This window comes from Podarcis cretensis (assembly GCF_951804945.1).
Source record: "Podarcis cretensis genome assembly, chromosome: 2".
Taxonomy (NCBI): domain Eukaryota; kingdom Metazoa; phylum Chordata; class Lepidosauria; order Squamata; family Lacertidae; genus Podarcis; species Podarcis cretensis.
In genome coordinates this window covers 127,066,910-127,090,584 of record NC_137171.1, presented here as the reverse complement: position 1 = coordinate 127,090,584, position 23,675 = coordinate 127,066,910, and the positions used below count along the sequence as shown (strand labels likewise).

Here is a 23,675-nt window from a genome sequence, read left to right as displayed (position 1 = left end):
GCATAAACTGTTGGTCTACTGATGAATTCGGAGGAGGGGGGGTTAAGCAAGGAGAATAATTAGCTCTATTGATAAAGAAAAGTTTTTAATGTTTGATGCCTTACTGTGTTTGATGTTCTTATTGGAAGCCGCTAAGGCAACCCAGTCAGATGGGCAGCATAGTAATAGTGGTAGTAGTAGTAATAATAATATTACTATTGCTATTGCTATGCTTAAATTTATATTTAGACCAGCCAGATTCAGCCAAATTCTGATGGTGTGTTTTTTCCCCTTTTGGAGATAATAATGTCTGCTTATATTTATGTTTAGACCAGCCAGATTGAGAAAAATTCTGATGGTGTGTTATTGTTTTTCTGGAGTCTTTATTAAAACACCTTACAATCACAGTAAGTTCAGAGTCTGGGCTTTAGTGCAGTGCAGCCTTGATTGCTAGCAAAAGTCACCCAAGGTCACCCCAGACACCCAAAGTCTGGGGACATTTTTCTGATCCTGACAGAGTGCCAATTTTATAACAAAACAATGCATTTGCTTTGTAGGGTTTGCCAGCACCTCTAATTCAGACACAGCTTTGCAGAAGAAAAAAGGGACTCCTTCTAATCTCTTGGGAGCTTCCTGAGAGGAAAGATGGATGAGCAAGACTCGGCTGGAGCTAAAGCAGAAAGAAGCCATGTGATTGAAGATGGGAGCAGTGGAGGATTCTGGGAAAACTCTGTGCAGGAGATCCTGGGTGAGAAGGACACCCTCCACTCAGATGTGCAGAGCCAGCAGCCCAAGCAATTCTGCTGCCAGGAGGCTGAAGGACCCCGAGAGGTTTGCAGCCGACTCTACCACCTTGTCTGTCAGTGGCTGAAGCCAGAAAAGAACACGAAAGCGGAGATGCTGGACCTGGTGATCTTGGAGCAGTTCCTGGCTGTCCTTCCACCAGAGATAGAGAGCTGGGTGAGGGAATGTGGAGCGGAGACCAGTTCCCAGGCAGTGGCCCTTGCCGAAGGTTTCCTCCTGAGTCAGGCAGAGGAGAGGAAGCAGGCAGAGCAGCAGGTGAGATATATTTTCCTCTGGGTTTTCCCAAGGGGCTCCAAACCAGAGGGAGAGTATCCCAAAATGCATTACCGATGTCCGATCCCTTTATGGATAGGATCCAAGGAATGAGATCTGGTAAAGTGTTTGGCTCTGCAAAATCCTTTTCTAATCCTTCTCTCCATTCTCTCATTTGAGTCTTTGTTGCTCTTTCAGGGAAAGAATCTGATGGCAGAAATGAGTCCTGATTCCTCTGAGGCAGAGAGGACTCCGATGGACACCAGGGAGAGACCACTAGGTAAGGAGCGAGTTGTTTCTCTCTTTGGTCACATTGTGGGGATTTATAAACTACTGTAATCTGTTAGTTCTTTTCTGCTGTCTGCGGAGGAGCTGCTGGCTCTGGAAGGGGGGGTGGAGAGCAGGCGGGGGCATGGCTGGTGCACATCCTGGGGGCGGGGCGTCCAGCACGGGGGGGGGGTGTATGGTCACGTCCGGAAGTGGCCGCGATGGCACCCCACTGGCATGGTGGTGCGGGGGATGGTACACTTGCCTGTCCCTCTTGTCCTCCACCAGTGGAGGCTGTTGTGGCCAAGAACTCAAAGGAGCAGAGATGTGTTTTTACACAACTAAAATATGAAAGGTGTATGAATGTCAAAAGGCACTCAGTAGTGTAGACTTCTTCAAAAGTCCACCTGTAATTAAAGATGCAGTCCTGAACATCGGAGAAAAGCAGGCATTCATGGCTTCCCACTTCCCTTTGTCTCTGGCAGGTGACCGGATGATGCCAGCAAGAACTCATGCGTCTTTTCATGGTGGAGAAGGGGAAGCAGCGGCCAGAGAAGCAGATCAGGTAGGGGGCATGAGACTTGTAGGGAGAGAGGCCGAGGGGTGGGGCAGCCAGAATGCTTGGAAGAAAAAAATGTGGAGTTCCACCCATTTACACAAAGATTAGGACCCATCACTAAAATAATAAAGGAATTCCAGCGAGATGTTAAAATAAGCATTCATACCATGTGGAGCAAAACAATCCCATTTAAACAACACAGCAATTAACAGGCAGAAAACAACGGAGCAATGTGTGGTAGATCATCTTTATGCTGTCTAAGAGGAGGACATTTCCCTTTTTCTTTTAGGGTCCGGTGTGCTTTGAGGATGTCGCTGTTCATTTCACGGACAAGGAGTTGGCGTTGCTGGATCCTGACCAGAGAACTTTGCATGGGGAGGTTATGGAGGAGAATCGTGGGCTCCTGGATTCTCTGGGTAAGGCTCTCTGAGGATCATCATACCTTTTTTGAAATTCCATGTCTCTCTCCTTGCAATGAATCTGCAAGGTTTGGATGGAACTCAGTAGCGCCACCTACACCACCTGGAAATCTAACGCCCCCCGAAATCACTTGGAATGGCGGTGTTGTCTGTGAATATCCGTCCGATTGGGTAGGGAGGTTGAAGTAGCTTCTGCCAGATTGTTTTTTGTGTATTTCAGCTAATACCAGCAAACAAAGGCAGTGAACTCCATAGTAAGAACTCCCATGTAATTCCCTTCAGTTCTTCCTCTTTCACAGTTGTTCATTAGCAATGTTGAAGAATCAACAGTTGTGAATGGTTGTTCTTTCTGAGGCTCTAATTAGTCTGTCTATATATACTGTATTAGTGTAACAATACTACTCATTACCTATATAATAACATTATAGCCTATAGAATATAATAACCTACCATATTTTTCGCGCTATAGGATGCACCGGCCCATAGGACGCACCTAGTTTTTTTTTTGGGGGGGGAATAAAGAAAAAAAATTATTCCCTTCCCCCAGCCGCGGCTTCAGCACGCCCTGCGCTCCGGGCAGCAGGCTGCTATCCGCAGCCTAGGGAGCCCTGCAGGAACTCCCACGGGCTCCCCAGGCTTGCCTATAGCTTCCTGAAGCCTGGAGAGCGAGAGGGGTCGGTGCGCACCGACCCCTCTCGCTCTCCAAGCTTCAGCGAAAGCCTGCATTCGCCCCATAGGACGCACACAGATTTCCCCTTCATTTTTGGAGGGGAAAAAGTGCGTCCTATAGGGCGAAAAATACGGTACTTAGTCTATTACACTGCATTTTTCCACCATTTCTCCCTCTTTAAAAATTATTTTCTCTTTTTATTTCTTTCTCTTACCATATAATCTCTTTTTTTGTTAGAGCATTTATTAATTTTCCAATAAAAAACATCCAATCAACATATCAAATCATAATCCAATAAAAATAAAAAAGATCAATTTGTCTTCCAAATAGTAATTTTGATTTTAAGACTCGAATCATATCCAAATCGCAGTCCTGCATCTCATCGATATTTCCATATCTCGATTTTATCTCTCCAACCTTCTTTGTCTCTGCGATCCTCAATCATGTCAGAAAACCCTTTGTCCGTCGAGTGCAGATTTGTTTGTGTAATGTACCCATTTAACTGTTTTTTGTTTTTTTTTACTCACGCCACTTCATCTTGCCCCCATCCATTCCAGGCTTTTGTCCAGCTCTCTGAAGTTTATTATCTTGGCAGCTCCCAAATCATTAACCTTTCCCGTCCAGCTGTTGTCAAAACCTACCTTTTAAGATTTGTAAATGTAGTATCTTGCGCCTTATTGAGTTGTTCTTAAGCAGACTGTTTGCTGTATTGCAATATATCAGTCATTCGGTGATCGATCAGCCTTCCTGGAAGCCACCCAGTCCCCCCTCCGGGCCCTAGAGGCCATTTAGTCTTTTCTCTCGTTCATAATGGAAAAAATCTTTTGCAAACAGCTGCACTGTATATTATCCAAAATATTGTCTCAAACCATTGTAGTCAGCCATCAATTACCGTATTTTTCGCTATATAACACGCACCCGACCATTACACGCACGTAGTTTTTAGAGGAGGAAAATCCGTAGGCATGCCACCCGTAGGCATTCCCTCCATAACACGCACAGACATTTCCCCTTACTTTTTAGGAGGAAAAAAGTGAGTGTTATGGTGCAAAAAATACGGTAATTCCTGTTTCTCTTAATCAGGGAGGGATTTCAAATTTTCCGTAACCGCGTAATAGGGGAGCGACATTTTAATCCTTTGTTCTCCTCTTTAACAAACATTTCAAGTCTTAAAAAAAAGAAGCTGCTCATGAGTCCGAATTGTAAATAGAAGTCCTTCTGCACTCATTTTTTTAAGAAGCAGTTTAAGTTCTAAATGAGGCTTAGCGTGAAAAACCAATTGTTGATCTTAAGAAAGGAGAAGAAGAAAAGCATACTACTCACCTCCGCAATCCACACACCACAATGAGGATATTTTTGAAGTTCGAGCTTGTACACCAGAGACTGCATTCTGCAGGGGTTTTTGTTCAGCTTCTTCGATTCAGACCATGTCTGTTTGTTTTTCAAATCTATTTTAATTCCCAAACAGATGTGTCTGCCTATAGAAGTGACATCGGAGAGTGCCAGCCGTGACCGTGCTCTTTGACCTCGTGTCCTGTTGGCTGCACCTTAGTGCACGCTGGCAATCTCGGACAATCCGCAGGTCTTTGAGACAGTCCTCCCCTACCCCGGGGAGGCTGCCAGGGCTAATTACCCCCATATAAGCCCTGAATTATCAGCACAGCTGGAGTCCGATCTTGTGGGAGTCAGCCATTTCCCACTGCCGGAAACAGGAAGTCCTCTTACCATATAATTTCCTCATGAATGAATTATCTTTCAATAACATACTAATATTTTAAAAATAATTGGGGTTTTTTTCATTGCAGGGGGTGATGAAATGAAAATTAATAACGGGGAACAAGAAAGAATCCACACCGTAGAGAAGCCATATAAATACTCAGATTGTGAAGATAACATTATTCAGAGCTCCCAGACCACTTCTCATCAAATAAATCCCATAACGAATAAACCCTATCAGTGCTTGGAATGTGGAAAGACCTTCAGTCAGAGCTGCTCTCTCACTTCCCATCAAAGAATTCATACAGGGGAGAAACCATATCAGTGCTTGGAATGTGGAAAGAGCTTCAGTCGGAGCACTTGTCTCACGTCTCATCAAAGAATTCATACAGGGGAGAAACCCTATCAGTGCTTAGAATGTGGAAAGAGCTTCAGTCAAAGTGCACATCTCACTTCCCATCAAAGAATTCATACAGGGGAGAAAACCTATCAGTGCTTGGAATGTGGAGAGAGTTTCCGTTTGAATCGTCATCTCACTTCCCATCAAAGAAGTCATACGGGGGGGAAACTCTATCAGTGCTTGGAATGTGGAAAAAACTTCACTCAGAGCATTCATCTCACTTACCATCAAAGAAATCATACAGGGGAGAAGCCTTATCAGTGCTTAGAATGTGGAAAGAGCTTCAGTCACAAAGCCAGTCTTTCTTCCCATCAAAGAATTCATACAGGGGATAAACCTTTTCAGTGCTTGCAATGTGGGAAGGCTTTTAGAAAGAGCTCAGATCTCACTTCTCATCAAAGAATTCATACAGGGGAGAAACCCTATCAGTGCTTGGAATGTGGAAAGAGCTTTAGTCAAAGTTCACATCTCACTTCTCATCAAAGAGTTCATACAGGGGAGAAACCGTATCAATGCTTGGAATGTGGAAAGAGTTTCCGTCTGAATGGTCATCTCACTTCCCATCAAAGAAGTCATACAGGGGAGAAACCCTATCAGTGCTTGGAATGTGGAAAGACCTTCAGTCACAGTAGCCATCTCTCTTATCATCAAAGAGTTCATACAGGAGAGAAACCCTATCAGTGCTTGGAATGTGGAAAGAGTTTCCGTCACAGTAAGACTCTTATTTCCCATCAAATAATTCATACAGGGGAGACACCCTATCAGTGCTTGGAATGTGGAAAGTGCTTCCGTCACAGCTGCACTCTCTCTTCCCATCAAAGAACTCACTGTGCGGAGAAACCATAGCAATTGCTGTGTTGTGATTGTATTTTAGGAGACTTTAATTTGTATCGCAATAGTGTTCTTGTGCTTCTTCAACCCAGCAGAGAAGTCAACCTTTCCTCTCAAATCCATGGAGTGCAAACCTCGTGTCCCATATTATTCATACTATGTATCCAGATCTGTAAGGTGGAATCAATGGCCAAGGTGTTGAATTCAGACTTTTCTCTGTGGGAAGGTTAGGTCTAAGAATCTCTTGCTACTTTTCTCCTTTGATCCTTCAAAGTCCTTAGCGCATGCCAGGAGCAAAGAATTGCATCCATGAGGAAGAAGGAGTTCTCTGTGTATTACATGTTGTGAACAGCAGTAAGCAGTTTGTTTGCTTCAGCCAAATCCAGTTCTCATCTGCACACATATGATACATGGAAGGAAACACCGAGGGTCTTCTCAGTAGTGGCGCCTTTCCTGTAGAACGTGCTCCCAGCAGATGTCAAGGCAATAAACAACTATTTTACTTTTAAAAGACAACTGAAGGCAGCCCTCTTTAGGGAAGTTTTAATATTTAGTTGGAAGCCGCCCAGAGTGGCTGGGGAACCCAGCCAGATGGGTGGGGTATAAATAAATTATTATTATTATTATTATTATTATTATTATTATTACTATTACTACTACTACTACTACTATTCAGCCAGACCATTTAGAGGACACCCCCTACAAGCGTCTTTTGATGCTAGTTTTTGTTTTGTTTGTTTGTAATGTTGGCTTTTAACTAGTTTTTAACTTCTTGTGATGCTATTGTTCAGTTTTATGTTTTTGCCTTATCTCCCAGGTCCTGCACCATTGAATAAAAGACACAATCCTGTAATGTTTAAAATGAATTAATAGATATGCACAATTGTTTATTTTTCAAAGTGAAAAATTTCAAGCATATAGCACAGTCGTCAGAACAACCATGTGAAATAAAAATAAAACATTTCATTTTTTTTTTTATAATAATTTTTATTAATTTTCCACACATAAAATAAAGAACAATGTAACACAATATAACTTCATACTCATCGGTTCATAGCCTTTTTTCTTTGACTTCCCCATACCTCCCCATCCCTGCATCCTTGTTTAATAATTCTTTAGCAACCCTTAAGTCCATTGTCTTAGTTGCTTTTCGTAAATATTTCTTAAGTTTTTTTGTTTACTGCTGCAATTCTTTACTTCTTACCCCCTGACATCTTAACATTCCTCAATTTTACAATTATTTTTAAGATATATTTTGAAATTCTTCCAGTCCTCTTCCACTGTCTCTTTCCCCTGGTCCCGGATTCTGCCCGTCATCTCAGCCAGTCCCATAAAGTCAATCACCTTTGTTTGCCATTCTTCCAGAGTAGGTAGTTCTTGCGTCTTCCAATACTTTGCCAGTAGAATTCTTGCTGCTGTAGTGGCATACATAAAGAAAGTCCTATCCTTCCTTAACACCACTTGGCCCACCATACCCAAGAGGAAAGCCTCTGGTTTCTTAGGAAAAGTCCACTTAAGGACCTTCTTAATTTCATTATAGATCATTTCCCAGAAAGCTTTAACCTTTGTGCAGGTCCACCAAAGGTGGTAGAAAGTGCCTTCAGTCTCATTACATTTCCAACACTTATTATTAGGCAAATGATAAATTTTTGCTAGCTTGACTGGGGTCATGTACCACCGGTAGATCATTTTCATAATATTTTCTTTTAAAGCATTACATGCAGTAAATTTGATACCGGTGGTCCATAACTGTTCCCAGTCAGCAAACATAATATCATGACCTATATCTTGTGCCCATTTAATCATAGCTGATTTCACCGTTTCATCCTGTGTATTCCATTTTAACAGCAAGTTATACATTCTTGATAAATTCTTAGTATTGGGTTCCAACAATTCTGTTTCTAATTTTGACTTCTCTTTCTGAAATCCTATTTTCCTGTCCTGTTTAAACGTCTCATTTATCTGATGGTAATGCAACCAATCTCGAACCTTAGGTTTTAGTTTCTCATAACTCTGAAGTTTCACCCTTTCACCATCGTATTCTATAATCTCATGATATTTTGGCCATTTAGAATCCATATTAAGCTTTTTTACTTCCCTAGCTTCCATTGGTGACACCCACCTAGGGGTTTTACTTTCCAACAAATCTTTATATCTAGTCCAAACGTTATACAATGCTTTCCTTACAATATGGTTTTTAAAACTTTTATACACCTTTACCTTGTCGTACCATAAATATGCATGCCAACCAAAACTATTGTCATACCCTTCCAGATCCAAAATGTCAGTATTCTCAAGAAGTAGCCAGTGTTTCAACCAGCAAAAAGCTGCTGATTCATAGTAGAGTCTTAAGTCCGGCAGGGCAAACCCCCCTCTATCCTTTGCATCAGTTAAAATCTTAAATTTAATTCTGGGCTTTTTGCCCTGCCAGACAAATTTTGATATGTCTTTCTGCCACTTCTTGAAACAGTCCATCTTATCCACAATCTGCAGCGTCTGGAATAAAAACAGCATTCTAGGCAATACATTCATCTTAATGGTAGCAATTCGGCCTAACAAGGAAAGTTTCAGCCTTGACCATATTTCCAGATCCTTTTTAACTTCTAACCAACATTTTTCATAATTATCCTTAAATAAATTCACATTCTTAGATGTTAAGTTTACCCCCAGGTATTTTACCCTTTTTGTTATTTCCAAGCCTGTTTCATTCTGAAAACTCTCTCTTTCTTCCATTGTTAAATTTTTTTCCAACACTTTCGTTTTTTGTCTGTTCAATTTAAAACCTGCTACTCGACCAAATATTTCAATTAGTTCTAATACTCTTTTAGTACTAGTGTCTGGCTGTTGCAAGGTCAATACTAAATCATCTGCAAATGCTCTTAATTTATAATGTCTAACTCCGACCTGAACTCCTTTAACCAACTGGTCCTTTCTGATCATGTTTAACAAAACCTCCAGGACTGATATAAAAAGTAAAGGGGATATTGGGCAACCCTGTCGTGTACCTTTTTCTATAGGTATTTCTTCTGTTACCACATTATTTACAATTAATTTGGCTTTTTGTTGAGAATATATTGCACCTATACCGTTTTCAAAACCTTGGCCTACCCCCATCCCTTGGAGATTCTTTTTCATAAAAGTCCAACAAATGTTGTCAAAGGCTTTCTCCGCATCCACAAAAATCAAAACTGCTTTCCTATTAATGTCAACGTCCAGCAGCTCCAAAATATCTATAATATTTCTCACATTGTCTGACATATGTCTACCTGGGAGAAAGCCTGTTTGGTCCTTATGAATCTCTTCTGCCAAAACTCTCTTTAATCTTTTTGCCAAAATGTCTGCAAAAATTTTGTAATCCACATTAAGTAAAGATATAGGGCGGTAGTTTTTGACCTGGTTCTTTTCAGTCTCTGTTTTCGGTATAAGTGAGATGAAAGCCTCTTTCCACGATTCAGGTGCCTTTTTCCCCTTCAAAATTTCATTGCAAACTTCCTTCAATGGTTGTATCAGCCATTCTTTCAGCATTTTGTAGTATTTGGCCGTCAGGCCATCTGGTCCTGGTGATTTTCCCAATTTCATATTTTGAATGGCACCCTCTATTTCTTGTTCTGTTATTTCCTCATTTAAGATCCTTTTACTTTGTTCTGAGATTTTTGGTAAACCGTATTTTCTGATGAATTCTTCTATTTCTTGCTCGTTGGTTGGCCCTTGTGCATACAATTTCTTAAAAAAGCTTTGAAAACAATTGTTGATCTCGTTGGGTTTGTGGATAATCTTTCCATCCATTTCTAAACTTGTTACCGTATTCATTTTCTGCCTTTTTTTCAATTGCCATGACAGAAGTTTCCCACATTTATCCGCTGATTCAAAAGTTCTTTGTCTCATTTGCTTTATCTTCCATTCTATTTGTTGGTTCATGAGCTCCATGTATTGCATCTGATGAAACTTTATTTCTCTCAAAATCTCATGGGACTTTGGTTTGGACCTCAACTTCTTCTCTCCTTCTTTAATTTTTTCTAAAATTTTTTCCTTCTTTTCATTTTGTTGCTTCCTCTTAATAGAATTTTGTTGAATTAGGAAACCTCGCATCACGGCTTTGCTTGCGTCCCAAATTATTCTTTTTTCCACATCTGTTTTCCTGTTGATCTCAAAGTAATCTTTTAATGTTTTAAGGGCCTTCTTATGGATCTCTTCATCCTTGAATAGGGTGTCATTCATTCTCCATCTAAAGGAACCAGTTGTTGTTAGTTTCATCTCCATCTTGACCGCATTATGGTCGGAGCACGTTTTTGGGCATATTTCTACTTTTTTTGTTCTTGACGCCAGACTGCTAGAAATCCAAATTTGGTCTATTCTTGTCCATGTCATTTTTGCTTCTGAGAAGAAAGTTCCCTCTCTCTCTAAAGGATTCTTTGTTCTCCAGATGTCAATCAAGTCCATTGTTTCAGTCATTTCAAAAAAGATCTTTGGTAGTCTCCCTTCTTTCGAGATCACTTGTCTCTGTGCTTTATCCATGTTTGTTGAGACAACTCCATTCATGTCTCCCATCATTAGGATTTTATAATCTAAAAAGTCAACTAATGTCTCATGCAACTTCCTAAAGAATTCAGCCTTCCCTTCATTTGGGGCATAAACTCCCACAATTAATATCTTTTCTCCTTGAATTTGTATTTCAATTGCCAGGTATCTTCCTTGTTCATCTTTAAATATCAATTTTGGAGCCAACTTTTCCTTTGCATATGGGTTTCTTGCAAACATATTATGTCTAATTGTTCTTTCTTCAAAATGTGAAAAACCTGTCTTCTTTTCCGAGGAAGGTTCAAACCGTTACAGTTCCAGTTTGCAAGAAACCCATATTGCCAGGATACATAGGAAATTACTGATAAATAAGAGACTCGGTCAAGAATTTATCTCATCAGATAAAGTAAAGAAAAGAGGTGTGGTGATCTATGCAAAGGAAAAGTTGGCTCCAAAATTGATATTTAAAGATGAACAAGGAAGATACCTGGCAATTGAAATACAAATTCAAGGAGAAAAGATATTAATTGTGGGAGTTTATGCCCCAAATGAAGGTAAACCGTATTTCAGAAGTTCCTGAAAGGATGGATCATTGGTCCAAAGACAGGGGCCACGACGCTGGGCTTTGCTGCTGCCAAAGATGAGTCTGGCAGATCACAGTTCTGTTGGAGATTCATTCCCTGTGCCTGCAGTCATGGGATTGTTGTCTATCACATGATGGTGTATGTTTTCATTCCACAGTGTGGGATGTAGCGGAGACAGGATGTTTTGGTATTACTGTGTTCCGTGATGTAGGAGTATTGTCCTTTGTTCTTTCTCTTTTTGCTGTCTGATAGAATGAGGAAGGAGCTAAAGCAGAATGCTCTGAGTGTATTATATGTAAATAAATGTAGATTAGCCAAAATGCTGTGCTTCTGAGTTTGTTACGCAAACTGCGAAGACTTTGCGGATCCCTGAGTGTGCTGATGTCTCCAAGGCATCCGTTGCTGTGATGTTTGGGTTGGAGAAAGCTTTTGAAGCTCCCAAACGATCGACCAGGAGGGAGAGAACATGCCAGTCGGGCATGCCTACACGAGAGTAGGACGATCCTAACAGGTTCCTGTGCCTGGACTGGAGAAAGCTTTTGAAGCTCCCAAAAGCTTCAAAAGCTTTCTCCAACCAGGCACAGCCTGCGCCCATAGCACTTGGCCCCTTTGTGGCAGAGTAACACGCAGCTTCCAAGTGCGCAGGAGTCCCAAGTCTGGTCCAGAGAATGGAAAGAAATTACAGGAAACATCCAAGTACAGACAGAATTCTTTTGGTCTCAGGCCCGCTGGCACCAGGTGCATGCTGCGGGGCATGTGCATCTGACATCAGCGGGCAGTGACATTGGGCACTTATGCCCCCACTGGGCCATGCATGGCCCTGGTGCAAAAGTTGTGGGTGCCCAGCCCCTCGATTGGGGGGGTGTAGGGGCTGTCAGGGCCCTGGAGAGCCAGTGCCTATGGTCTGTTTTCAGCATAATGGTTACAAATCATACATAAATTAAGCATCTTTGCTTCAACACTGGTGATCTTTGCTTCATCCAGTACACTGATTTTAGTTGGCATCTTTCGAGGAGTTGGAGATGGTGTTTAAAAGTGGTCGACATTTTCCAACGTTACACCATTGAGTTGGATTTGTTGCCCTGCCCCCACACAACACATCCTGTACCAGATGAAGCAGGATTGCCACTTCTTGCAACGGCATGCAGGAAGTTCACTACCTGTACAGGTACTTCTTTGACTGGCAGGAGCTCTTCCATTTCGCCATTGACCAAGGGAAGTATATGGCCATGTTCCCAGAGGAGGAGCCCCACATCCAAAAGTGGGACAAGGACTACCTGCAGGGCTTCAAGTCCGTGGTGGATGGCTTCTGCTGGGGCCACTACAGGATCCTTGGGCCCTTCTTGCACCCCAGTTTCTCTCTCCCACACGGACAGACACAAATGCAGTGCCTGAGGCGGAGGAGCCTCTTCATTTCTCAGTGGCAGCGAAGGAGGAGAGAGAGAAGGAAGAGGGTGGCACTATAAAGGACAAATAGTCCATTTGTAATCCATTTGAATAAATTAATTTAAATACTGGATGGAATGCAGACGAAGCTTGATGGAAGGGTCTTTTTAATAAAGCAAAATGCCTTTCTAAAGAAGCAGAAGCTCCAAAAGCAAGAGATATGAACAGAAATTACGCAGAATGAAAATAAATCCCCCGATAAACGAGGGAGCCCAGGGAAACTGCCGCCTGGTCTGCCAGGAATCGGCCTCCTTGGCGCCTAAAACTGAGGAGAGGGTCAGGTTTCGAAAGGCGGGACGTTGGGAAAAGGCGGGAAAAGCCGTTTCCCTCAGAGAAGCCGCCGCCTTCCTGCGGAGGGGCGGGGCCAGGTCTGTTTCGTCACGGGTCCTTGCCCCGCCCTCCCTCCGCCTCCCCCTCGCCCCCCTTCCTGCTTTAAGAGAAGGCCCTGGGTCGCCCGCAAGGAGCATGCGCAGCTCCTCAGAGCTTCCTCTGTCGTCTGTGCGCTCGGCTCGCCAAGGGTTAACAGGAGCCGAGCTGGAATCCTAGAGAGGCCAAAAAGTGGGGGCGGGGATCCCAGGTCCTCCAGAGCGGAAGCCCCTCCTCCTCCGTCCTCCGCCAAGGCTGCCTCGGTGGCCCCTCCTGGGATCCAGTGAGTCTCCTCTCTCTTCGCCCTTGGGGCGCCTGGGGGCGAAGGGGGGTCCCAGGGCTGCAGGGGGAGGATGCCCAAGGGAGGGGGAAGACCCCCAAGGCAGGGAGCATCCTCCCCCCTTCCTCTCTGTTCAAGATGCTGCTCCTCTGCCTGCCAAGGGGGTCCCACCCTCCCCAGAAGAAAGCCTCTCTCTGTGGGCTCCTGCTCTCCATAGAGGGGAAAGCTGGGTGCCTTCCGTTCGCCAAGGGTTAAAAGGAACTAAACTGGATTCCTAGAGAAGGGAGGACAGAAGGGGGGGGGAGGGAGAGGTCCCCCAGAGCTAAAGCCCCCCCCCCGCCCTTGAAAGGGGAGGGTGTTACTTGGTCATGGGTGAAGATTTCTTCATCGCTATATATGGTCCACACGGTCCCTTCCCATTGGACGATTGTAAATCCTCTCCCATCATTTGTATATCACAAAATATCGTAATAAATGTGCAGGGATATTTGTGCAGGGAGAAGAATTAACAGATTAGGAATCCACATTCCATACTCAGACGCCTCCTCAGGAGCCCTTGCGGTCGTGCTTAGATTAAGTGTGAGTAAGAGTCATTTTTCCTCTTCTGCTACCAATTAAACAACATAAAGTCTTGGTCTATTGATGAATTCAGAGGAGAGGGGATTCAAAGGGAGGAGAATAATTGCTTTATTGATGAAGAAATTTTTTAATGTTTGATGCCTTACTGTGTTTGATGTTCATCTTATTGGAAGCCACTGAGGCAACCCAATCAGATGGGCGGCATAGTAGTAGTAGTAGTACTATTACTAGTAATAATATTTCTATTGCTACACTTAAATTTATATTTGGACCAGCCAGATTGAGAAAAATTCTGACGGTGTGTTGTTGTTTTTCTGGAGTCTTTATTTTTCTCTTGTGAAGCTGTAATCGAGTTTTAAAACAGCTTTAAACAATTTACAATCCCAGTAAGCTCAGAGTCTGGGCTTTAGTGTAGTGCAGCCTTGATTGCTAGCTAAAGTCACCCACGTATGTCTGGGGACATTTTTCTGATCCTGACAGAGTGCCAATTTTATAACAAAACAATGCATTTGCTTTGTAGGGTTTGCCAGCACCTCTAATTCACACAGGAAGAACTTTCCAGAAGAAAAAAGGGACTCCTTCTGATAGCTTGGGAGCTTCCTGAAAGCACAGATGGATGAGCAAGACTCGGCTGGACCTAAAGCAGGAAGAGACCATGCGATTGAAGATGGGAGCAGTGGGGGATTCTGGGAAAACTCTGTGCCGGTGATCCTGGGTGAGAAGGACACCCTCCACTCAGATGTCCAGAGCCAGCAGCCCAAGCAATTCTGCTGCCAGGAGGCTGAAGGACCCCGAGAGGTTTGCAGCCGACTCTACCACCTTGTCTGTCAGTGGCTGAAGCCAGAAAAGAACACGAAAGCGGAGATGCTGGACCTGGTGATCTTGGAGCAGTTCCTGGCTGTCCTTCCACCAGAGATAGAGAGCTGGGTGAGGGAATGTGGAGCGAAGACCAGTTCCCAGGCAGTGGCCCTTGCCGAAGGTTTCCTCCTGAGTCAGGCAGAGGAGAGGAAACAGGCAGAGCAGCAGGTGAGAGAGACTTTCCTCTGGGTTTTCCCAAGGGGCTCCAAACCGGAGGGAGAGTATCCCAAAATGCATTACTGATATCCAATCCCTTTATGGATAGGATCCAAGGAATGAGATCTGGTAAGGTGTTTGGCTCTGCAAAATCCTTTTCTAATCGTTCTCTCCATTCTCTCTTTTGAATCTCTGTTGCTCTTTCAGGGAAAGAATCTGATGGCAGAAATGGGTCCTGATTCCTCGGAGGCAAGGAGGACTCCAATGGACACCAGGGAGAGACCACTAGGTAAGGAGGGAGTTATTTCTCTCTTTGGTCACATTGGTTCTTTTCTGCTGTCTGCGGAAGAGCTGCCGGCTCTGGAAGAGGGGGTGGAGAGCAGGCGGGGGCATGGCTGGTGCACATCCTGGGGGGCAGGGCACCCGGCACGGGGGGGGGTGTATGGTCACATCCGGAAGTGACCGCGATGGCACCCCACTGGCATGGTGGTGCGGGGGGCGGTACACTTGCCTGTCCCTCTTGTCCTCCACCAGTGGAGGCTGTTGTGGCCAAGAACTCAAAGGAGCAGAGATGTGTTTTTACACAACTAAAATATGAAAGGTGTATGAATGTCAAAAGGCACTTCTTCCAAGGTCCACCTGTAATTAGAGATGCAGTCCTGAACATCGGAGAAAAGCAGGCATTCATGGCTTCCCACTTCCCTTTGTCTCTGGCAGGTGACCGGATGATGCCAGCAAGAACTCATGCGTCTTTTCATGGTGGAGAAGGAGAAGCAGCGGCCATAGAAGCAGATCAGGTAGGGGGCATGAGACTTGTAGGGAGAGAGGCCGAGGGGTGGGGCAGCCAGAATGCTTGGAAGAAAAAAATGTGGAGTTCCACCCATTTACACAAAGATTAGGACCCATCACTAAAATAATAAAGGAATTCCAGCGAGATGTTAAAATAAGCATTCATACCATGTGGAGCAAAACAATCCCATTTAAACAACACAGCAATTAACAGGCAGAAAACAACGGAGCAATGTGTGGTAGATCATCTTTATGCTGTCTAAGAGGAGGACATTTCCCTTTTTCTTTTTTTTCTTTTTTTTAAATTTTTATTAAAAAGTTTTTCATAAAAAACTCCAGTCATATCAATTTACACATCACATATTTTAGCTTATTGGACCTCCCTCAACTTCTCTGACAATCATTCGTAATTCGAATCCTATCTTCACATTCCTTAATTTTAATATTGCCATTAAACACTATATTTCTGACCTTATTTGTTTACTAACAATATTCCTTGTATTTTCACAAAGCTTCTTTAAAGCACACTAGCGTTGTACAGTCCTCACAAACAGTTTTCAAATACTCCGTAAATTTTCCCCAGTCCTCAAAAAACCTGTGATCCTTTTGGAATCTGATTTTCCCAGTTAATTTATCCAGTTCTGCATAGTCTGTTAATTTTGTCCTCCATTCTTCCAAAGTCGGTACTTCTTCTTGTTTCCATTTTTGGGCCAACAGTATTCTTGCTGCGGTGATTGCGTACTGAAAAAGTTTACAGTCTCTCCTATTTATGTCCATTCTTGTTATTCCCAGCAAAAAGGTTTCTGGTTTCTTAACAAAGCTATATTTTAGCATTTTCTTTAATTCATTATATATCATCTCCCAGAACCCCCTTACTTTCTTACAATCCCACCACATATGCATGAATGTACCTTCTTTCCAGCGAGATGTTAAAATAAGCATTCATACCATGTGAAGCAAAACAATCCCATTTAAACAACACAGCAATTAACAGGCAGAGAACAACGGAGCAATGTGTGGTAGATCATCTTTATGCTGTCTAAGAGGAGGACATTTCCCTTTTTCTTTTAGGGTCCGGTGTGCTTTGAGGATGTCGCTGTTCATTTCACGGACAAGGAGTTGGCGTTGCTGGATCCTGACCAGAAAGCTCTGCATAAGGAGGTCATGGAGGAGAATCGTGGACTCCTGGATTCTCTGGGTAAGGCTCTATGAGGATCATCATATCTTTTTTGAAATTCCATGTCTCTCTCCTTGCAATGAATCTGCAAGGTTTGGATGGAACTCAGTAGCGCCACCTACACCACCTGGAAATCTAACGCCCCCCGAAATCACTTGGAATGGCGGTGTTGTCTGTGAATATCCGTCAGAGTGGGTAGGGAGGTTGAAGTAGCTTCTGCCAGATTTGTGTTTTTGCTTCTGTTGATTTTGGTTGACTAAAGAGATAACTGACAATGGAGACAGAGAAGATTTCGTAATTGGGCCAAACAAAATTAATTGAATCTCAGGTTCCCGTAAATATTTCAGCTAACACCAGCCAACAAAGGCAGTTAACTCCATAGTAAGAACTCCCATGTAATTCCCTTCAGTTATTCCTCTTTCACAGTTGTTCATTAGCAATGTTGAAGAATGAACAGTTGTGAATGGTTGTTCTTCCTGAGGCTCTAATTAGTCTATCTATATATACTGTATTAGTGTAACAATATTACTCAATACCTATATAATAACATTATAGCCTATAGAATACAATAACCTACCGTATTTTTCGCCCTATACGATGCACCGGCCCATAGGACGCACCTAGGGTTTTTTTTGGGGGGGGATAAAGAAAAAAAATTATTCCCCCCCCCAGCCGCGGCTTCAGCGCACCCTGCACTCCGTGCAGTAGGCTGCTTTCCACAGCCTAGGGAGCCTTGCGGGAACTTCCACGGGCTCCCCAGGCTTGCTGATAGCTTCCTGAAGCCTGGAGAGCGAGAGGGGTCGGTGCGCACCGACCCCTCTCGCTCTCCAAGCTTCAGCGAAAGCCTGCATTCGCCCCATAGGACGCACACACATTTCCCCTTCATTTTTGGAGGGGAAAAAGTGCGTCCTATGGGGCGAAAAATACGGTACTTAGTCTATTACACTGCATTTTCCCACCATTTCTCCCTCTTTAAAAATTATTTTCTCTTTTTATTTCTTTCTCTTATCATATAATTTCTTTTTTTGTTAGAGTATTTATTAATTTTCCAATAAAAAACATCCGATCAACATATCAAATCATAATCCAATAAAAATAAAAAAGATCAACTTGTCTTCCAAATTGTAATTTTGATTTTAAGACTTCCCACAGTCTGAACCTCGAAGCATATCCAAATCGCAATCCTGCATCTCATCGATATTTCCATATCTCGATTTTATCTCTCCAACCTTCTTTGTCTCTGGCTCTGCGATCCTCAATCTTGTCAGAAAACAGATAACCTTTCGTCCGTCGCATGCAGATTTGTTTGGGTAATGTACCCTTTCAACTGTTTTTTTTTTTACCTCACTCCACTTCATCTGGCTCCATCCATTCCGGGCTTTTGTCCAGCTCTCTGAAGTTTTAGTAACTTGGCAGCTCCCAAATCGTTAATCTTTCCCATTCAGCTGTTGCCAAAACCTTTTAAGATTTAGAATTGCAGTATCTTGCCTCTTATTGAGTTGTTCTTATGCAGACTGTTTGCTGTATTGCAATATATCAGTCATTTGGTGATCGATCAGCCTTCCTGGAAGCCACCCAGTCCCCCCTCCGGGCCTTAGAAGGGGCATGATAGACATCCATTTAGCCTTCTCTCTTGTTCATAATGGAAAAAATCTTTTGCAAACAGCAGCACTATATATTATCCAAAATATTGCCTCAAACCGTTGTAGTCAGCCAACAATTACCGTATTTTTCGCTCTATAACATGCACTCGACCATAACACGCACGTAGTTTTTAGAGGAGGAAAATCCGTAGGCATGCCACCCGTAGGCTTTCCCTCCATAACACACACAGACATTTTCCCATACTTTTTAGGAGGAAAAAAGTGAGTGTTATCGTGCAAAAAATTCCTGTAATTCCTGTTTCTCTTAATCAGGGAGGGATTTCAAATTTTCTGTAACCGCGTAATAGGGGAGCGCCATTTTAATCCTTTGTTCTCCTCTTTAACAAACATTTCAAGTCTTTTTTTTAAAAAAAAGCTGCGCATGAGTCCGAATTGTAAATAGAAGTCCTTCTGCACTCATTTTTTTTAGAAGCAATTTAAGTTCTCAATGAGGCTTGGCATGAAAAACCAACTATTGATCTTCAGAAAGGAGAAGAAGAAAAGCATACTACTCACCTCCGCAATCCACACACCACAATGAGGATATTTTTGAAGTCCGAGCTTGTACACCAGAGACTGCATTCTGCAGGGGTTTTTGTTCAGCTTCTTCGATTCACACCATGTCTGTTTGTTTTTCAAATCTATTTTAATTCCCAAAGAGATGTGTCTGGCTATAGGAGTGACATCGGAGAGTGCCAGCCGTGACCGTGCTCTTTGACCCCGTGTCCTGTTGGCTGCACCTTAGTGCACGCTGGCAATTTCGGACAATCCACGGGTCTTTGAGACAGTCCTCCCCTACCTTGGGGAGGCTGCCAGTGCTAATTACCCTGAATTATCGGCACGGCTGGGGTCTGATCTTGTGGGAGGCAGCCATTCTCAACCGCCGGAAACAGAAAGTCCTCTTACCATATAATTTCTTTATGAATTAATTATCTTTCAATAACATACTAATATTTTAAAAATAATTGTTTTTTTTCATTGCAGGGGGTGATGAAATGGAAATTAATAACAAGGGGAACCAAGAAAGAATCCACACCATAGAGAAGCCATATAAATACTCAGATTGTGAAGATAACTTTAGTCAGAGCTCCCAGACCACTTCTCATCAAATAAATCCCATTACGAATAAACCCTATCAGTGCTTGGAATGTGGAAAAAACTTCATTAAGAGCATTCATCTCACTTCCCATCAAAGAATACATACAGGGGAGAAACCTTATCAGTGCTTGGAATGTGGAAAGAGTTTCCGTCTGAGTAGTCATCTCACTTCCCATCAAAGAATTCATACAGGGGAGAAACCCTATCAGTGCTTGGAATGTGGAAAAAACTTCATTCAGAGCATTCATCTCACTTACCATCAAAGAATACATACAGGGGAGAAACCTTATCAGTGCTTGGAATGTGGAAAGAGTTTCCGTCTGAGTAGTCATCTCACTTCCCATCAAAGAATTCATACAGGGGAGAAACCCTATTGGTGCCTGGAATGTGGAAAGAGCTTCAGTCAGAGGAATGGTCTCACTTACCATGAAAGAATTCATACAGGGGAGAAACCGTATCAGTGCTTAGAATGTGGAAAGAGCTTCAGTCGGAGCACCTCTCTCTCTTACCATCAAAGAATTCATACAGGGGAGAAACTCTATCAGTGCTTGGAATGTGGAAAGAGTTTCCGTCTGAGTTGCCATCTCACTTCCCATCAAAGAATTCATACAGGGGAGAAACTCTATCAGTGCTTGGAATGTGGAAAAAACTTCACTCAGAGCATTCATCTCACTTACCATCAAAGAAATCATACAGGGGAGAAACCTTATCAGTGCTTAGAATGTGGAAAGAGCTTCAGTCACAAAGCCAGTCTTCCTTCCCATCAAAGAATTCATACAGGGGAGAAACCTTTTCAGTGCTTGCAGTGTGGGAAGACTTTCAGAAAGAGCTCAGATCTCACTTCTCATCAAAGAATTCATACAGGGGAGAAACCCTATCAGTGCTTGGAATGTGGAAAGAGCTTTAGTCAAAGTTCACATCTCACTTCCCATAAAAGAATTCATACAGGGGAGAAACCCTATAAGTGCTTGGAATGTGGAAAGAGTTTCTGTCTGAATGGTCAACTCACTTCCCATAAAAGAATTCATACAGGGGAGAAACCCTATCAGTGCTTGCAATGTGGAAAGACCTTCAGTCATAGTAGCCCTCTCTCTTATCATCAAAGAATTCATACAGGAGAGAAACCCTATCAGTGCTTGGAATGTGGAAAGAGTTTCCATCACAGTAAGACTTGTTCCGTTCACAAAGTAAAGGAAGGATTGAACTCTGATTGATAAGAATACACACAGAGGCTTGAACCAGCAAGACTCTGGGAAGGGTGCGTATAATCGTGTCTCTCTGTGCTTGTCCGTCACACAGCCCCTGGCCCAGGCCATTTTATTCACAAAAGAACTTTTACAGAGTGTTCAAAAGAACCAATCAGATTTCTTCTGAGCATTTCCACAAACCCACGTGGGGAGAAAGTTAACCTATAAACTAGTTTTCCAGGCATACTTTTGGGGTAAATAAGTTGAGAACTGCAAAGGGGTGCATCTGGCAACCCGAGGTGAGAAATAAACATGATAAGAAGGATGGCCAGAAAGACCAGATCACAGATCACCCTATGTGGGGATCGAATAACTTTTGGGATTTGAATCTGAGTCAGGTGGAGATTGGAGCCTCTGGGGCCTTCGGATTTGGCAGGAGTGTGAAACAAGATTTGGAATATTCTATGGGCCCTACCTTTAACTATGGAAGTCTGGCAGACCCGCTAAGAAGGAATATGACTACCGGTGGGTTGGAGCTCCCCCGAGATCTGTTCTTTAACACCAAAGACTATCAAAAAGATCGGCAGAGGGGACATGAAAGAGAGTTAAGAGCCTTGGACATAAGATCTCCGGGTTGATGGACTTTTGGAGAACTGTTTGGTACCAAACTTAAAACCATGGAGAGACCTGGTCTGAACAAAGACATTGGATTCTAATGACAAAGCCATTTTTCACCTTCTCACCCCTTGCTTTTTCCTGTAAGACCTATTGCAGTCGTTAAGAGTTGTCAACAGGCTCATCACAGCTATCTGCCAATCACCCAATCCCACCACCCTTCTGAGTAATACCCCTCCCCACCTTCTCACTATATAGAAGGGTCTGGTGACTTCTGTTTCAGTGTATCTGAAGAAGTGTGCATGCACACGAAAGCTCATACCAAGAACTAACTTAGTTGGTCTTTAAGGTGCTACTGGAAGGAATCTTTTTATTTTGTTTTGACTGGTGTCCCATATTATTCATACTATGTATCCAGATCTGCAAGGTGGAATCAGTGGCCAAGGTGTTGAATTCAGACTTTTCTCTGTGGGAAGGTTAGGTCTAAGAATCTCTTGCTACTTTTCTCCTTTGATCCCTCAAAGTCCTTAGTGCATGCCAGGAGCAAAGAATTGCATCCATGAGGAAGAAGGAGTTCTCTGTGTATTACATGTTGTGAACAGCAGTAAGCAGTTTGTTTGCTTCAGCCAAATCCAGTTCTCATCTGCACACATATGATACATGGAAGGAAACATTTCTATTCAGCCAGACCATTTAGAGGACACCCCCTACAAGCGTCTTTTGATGCTAGTTTTTGTTTTGTTTGTTTGTAATGTTGGCTTTTAACTAGTTTTTAACTTCTTGTGATACTATTGTTCAGTTTTATGTTTTTGCCTTATCTCCCAGGTCCTGTGCCATTGAATAAGACACACAATCCCGTAATCTTTAAAATTAATTAATATGCACAATTGTTTATGTTGCAAAGTGAACAATTCCAAGCTTATAGCACAGTCGTCAAAACAACCACATGAAATAAAAATAAAACATTTCAGAAGTTCCTGAAAGGATGGATCATTGGTCCAAAGACGGGCCACGACGCTGGGCTTTGCTGCTGTCAAAGATGAGTCTCGCAGATGAGATTCATTGCCTGTGCCTGCAGTCATGGGATTGTTGTCTATCACATGATGGTGTATGTTTTCATTCCACAGTGTGGGAAGTGGTGGAGACAGGATGTTTTGGTATTACTGTGTTCCGCGATGTAGGAGTATTGTCCTTTGTTCTTTCTCTTTTTGCTGTCTGATGAGAAAGGAAGGAGCTAAAGCAGAATGCTCTGAGTGTATTATATGTAAATAAATGTAGATTAGCCAAAATGCTGTGCTACTGAGGTCTGTTACGCAAACTGCGAAGACTGTGGATCCCTGAGTGTGCTGATGTCTCCAAGGCATCAGTCTCTGTGATGTTTGGGTTGGAGAAAGCTTTTAAGCTCCTGATCAACCAGGAGGGAGAGAACATGCCAGTTGGACATGTGTCTCTGCCAGGGTCCTACACGAGAGTAGGACGATCACAACAGGTTCCTGTGCCTGGACTGGGACACCCAGCTTCTAAAGTGGACTTAAACCATTGCAGGAATCATATCAAAAGGTTAAAGGGAACCTCTTCAGTCACCCACAACCCATGGGGAAAACCTCCATAACCAAAACCTGTTGTGGTTATGCGGTGGGATCAGCCTGCGCCCATAGCACTTGGCCCCTTTGCAGCAGAGTAACATGCAGCTTCCAAGTGTGCAGGAGTCCGAAGTCTGGTCCAGAGAATGGAAGGAAATTGCAGGAAACATCCAAGTACAGACAGAATTCTTTTACTCTTGGTCTCAGGCCCGCTGGCTTGGCCCTGGGACCAGGTGTCTGGGGTTGTGTATGCTGCAGGGCATGTGCGCCTGACATCAGCATACAGTGACATTAGGCACTCATGCCCCCACTGGGCCATGCATAGCCCTGGCGCAAAAGTTGTGGGTGCCTAGCCCCTCCATTGGGGGGATGTAGGGGCTGCCAGGGCCCTGGAGAGCCAGTGCCTATGGTCTGTCTTCAGCGTAATGGTTACAAATCATACATAAATTAAGCATCTTTGCTTCAGTACTGATTTTAGTTCACCTGTCTTCCCAAGTGATGCGTAAGATTTTTTGGAGACACTGTTGGAATCTTTCGAGGAGTTGGAAATGGTGTTTATAAGTGGTCGACATTTTCCAACGTTACACCACTGAGTTGGATTTGCTGCCCTGCCCCCCGCACAATACATCCTGTACCAGATGAAGCAGGATTGCCACTTCTTGCAACGGCATGCAGCGAGTTCACTACCTGTACAGGTACTTCTTTGACTGGCAAGAGCTCTTCCATTTTGCCATCAACCAAGGGAAGTATATGGCCATGTTCCCAGAGGAGGAGGCCCACATCCAAAAGTGGGACAAGGACTACCTGCAGGGCTCCAAGTCCATGGTGGATGGCTTCTGCTGGGGCCACTACAGGATCCTTGGGCCCTTCTTGCACCCGGTTTCTCTCTCCCACACAGA

General features: G+C 43.3%; 2 protein-coding genes and 1 long non-coding RNA gene across 4 annotated transcripts; all 3 read left to right on the top strand.

The window, feature by feature from the left end:
* The first annotated feature begins 536 nt into the window (after positions 1 to 536).
* On the top strand, positions 537 to 6,157 carry LOC307209526 (uncharacterized protein). Its single transcript, XM_079964696.1, has 5 exons — positions 537 to 1,038; positions 1,216 to 1,315; positions 1,788 to 1,867; positions 2,151 to 2,277; positions 4,756 to 6,157. The coding sequence occupies exons 1-5, from the start codon at positions 625 to 627 to the stop codon at positions 5,910 to 5,912; spliced, it is 1,878 nt and encodes a 625-aa protein (XP_079820822.1). The 5' UTR covers positions 537 to 624; the 3' UTR covers positions 5,913 to 6,157.
* Positions 6,158 to 7,659: 1,502 nt separating this feature from the next.
* Positions 7,660 to 23,241, top strand: LOC307209548. The gene is made up of 3 exons (XR_013835631.1): positions 7,660 to 11,414; positions 11,454 to 11,510; positions 22,683 to 23,241. It is a non-coding gene; the product is annotated as an uncharacterized lncRNA (long non-coding RNA).
* Positions 12,958 to 22,482, top strand: LOC307209518 (uncharacterized protein). 2 transcript variants are annotated; one of them, XM_079964659.1, is made up of 6 exons: positions 12,958 to 13,094; positions 14,191 to 14,696; positions 14,892 to 14,973; positions 15,402 to 15,481; positions 16,545 to 16,671; positions 19,278 to 22,482. In XM_079964659.1, exons 2-6 carry the CDS (start codon positions 14,283 to 14,285, stop codon positions 20,603 to 20,605), a joined length of 2,031 nt encoding a protein of 676 aa, XP_079820785.1. In that variant the 5' UTR covers positions 12,958 to 13,094; positions 14,191 to 14,282; the 3' UTR covers positions 20,606 to 22,482. The 2 variants fall into 2 exon arrangements, with proteins under 2 accessions (XP_079820785.1, XP_079820786.1); XM_079964660.1 differs by lacking the exon at positions 12,958 to 13,094 and adding an exon at positions 13,573 to 13,670.
* Positions 23,242 to 23,675: the final 434 nt, after the last annotated feature.

Excerpts from the sequence above, each read along its gene's own strand:
- LOC307209526 (XM_079964696.1), top strand. The coding sequence starts at position 625 with ATGGATGAGCAAGACTCGGCTGGAGCTAAAGCAGAAAGAAGCCATGTG. Across the intron at positions 1,316-1,787 it reads CACCAGGGAGAGACCACTAG|GTGACCGGATGATGCCAGCA; the intron begins GTAAGGAGCGAG and ends TGTCTCTGGCAG. Across the intron at positions 1,868-2,150 it reads CGGCCAGAGAAGCAGATCAG|GGTCCGGTGTGCTTTGAGGA; the intron begins GTAGGGGGCATG and ends TTTTTCTTTTAG.
- LOC307209518 (XM_079964659.1), top strand. The coding sequence starts at position 14,283 with ATGGATGAGCAAGACTCGGCTGGACCTAAAGCAGGAAGAGACCATGCG. Across the intron at positions 14,697-14,891 it reads GGAAACAGGCAGAGCAGCAG|GGAAAGAATCTGATGGCAGA; the intron begins GTGAGAGAGACT and ends TTGCTCTTTCAG. Across the intron at positions 16,672-19,277 it reads TGGACTCCTGGATTCTCTGG|GGGGTGATGAAATGGAAATT; the intron begins GTAAGGCTCTAT and ends TTTTCATTGCAG.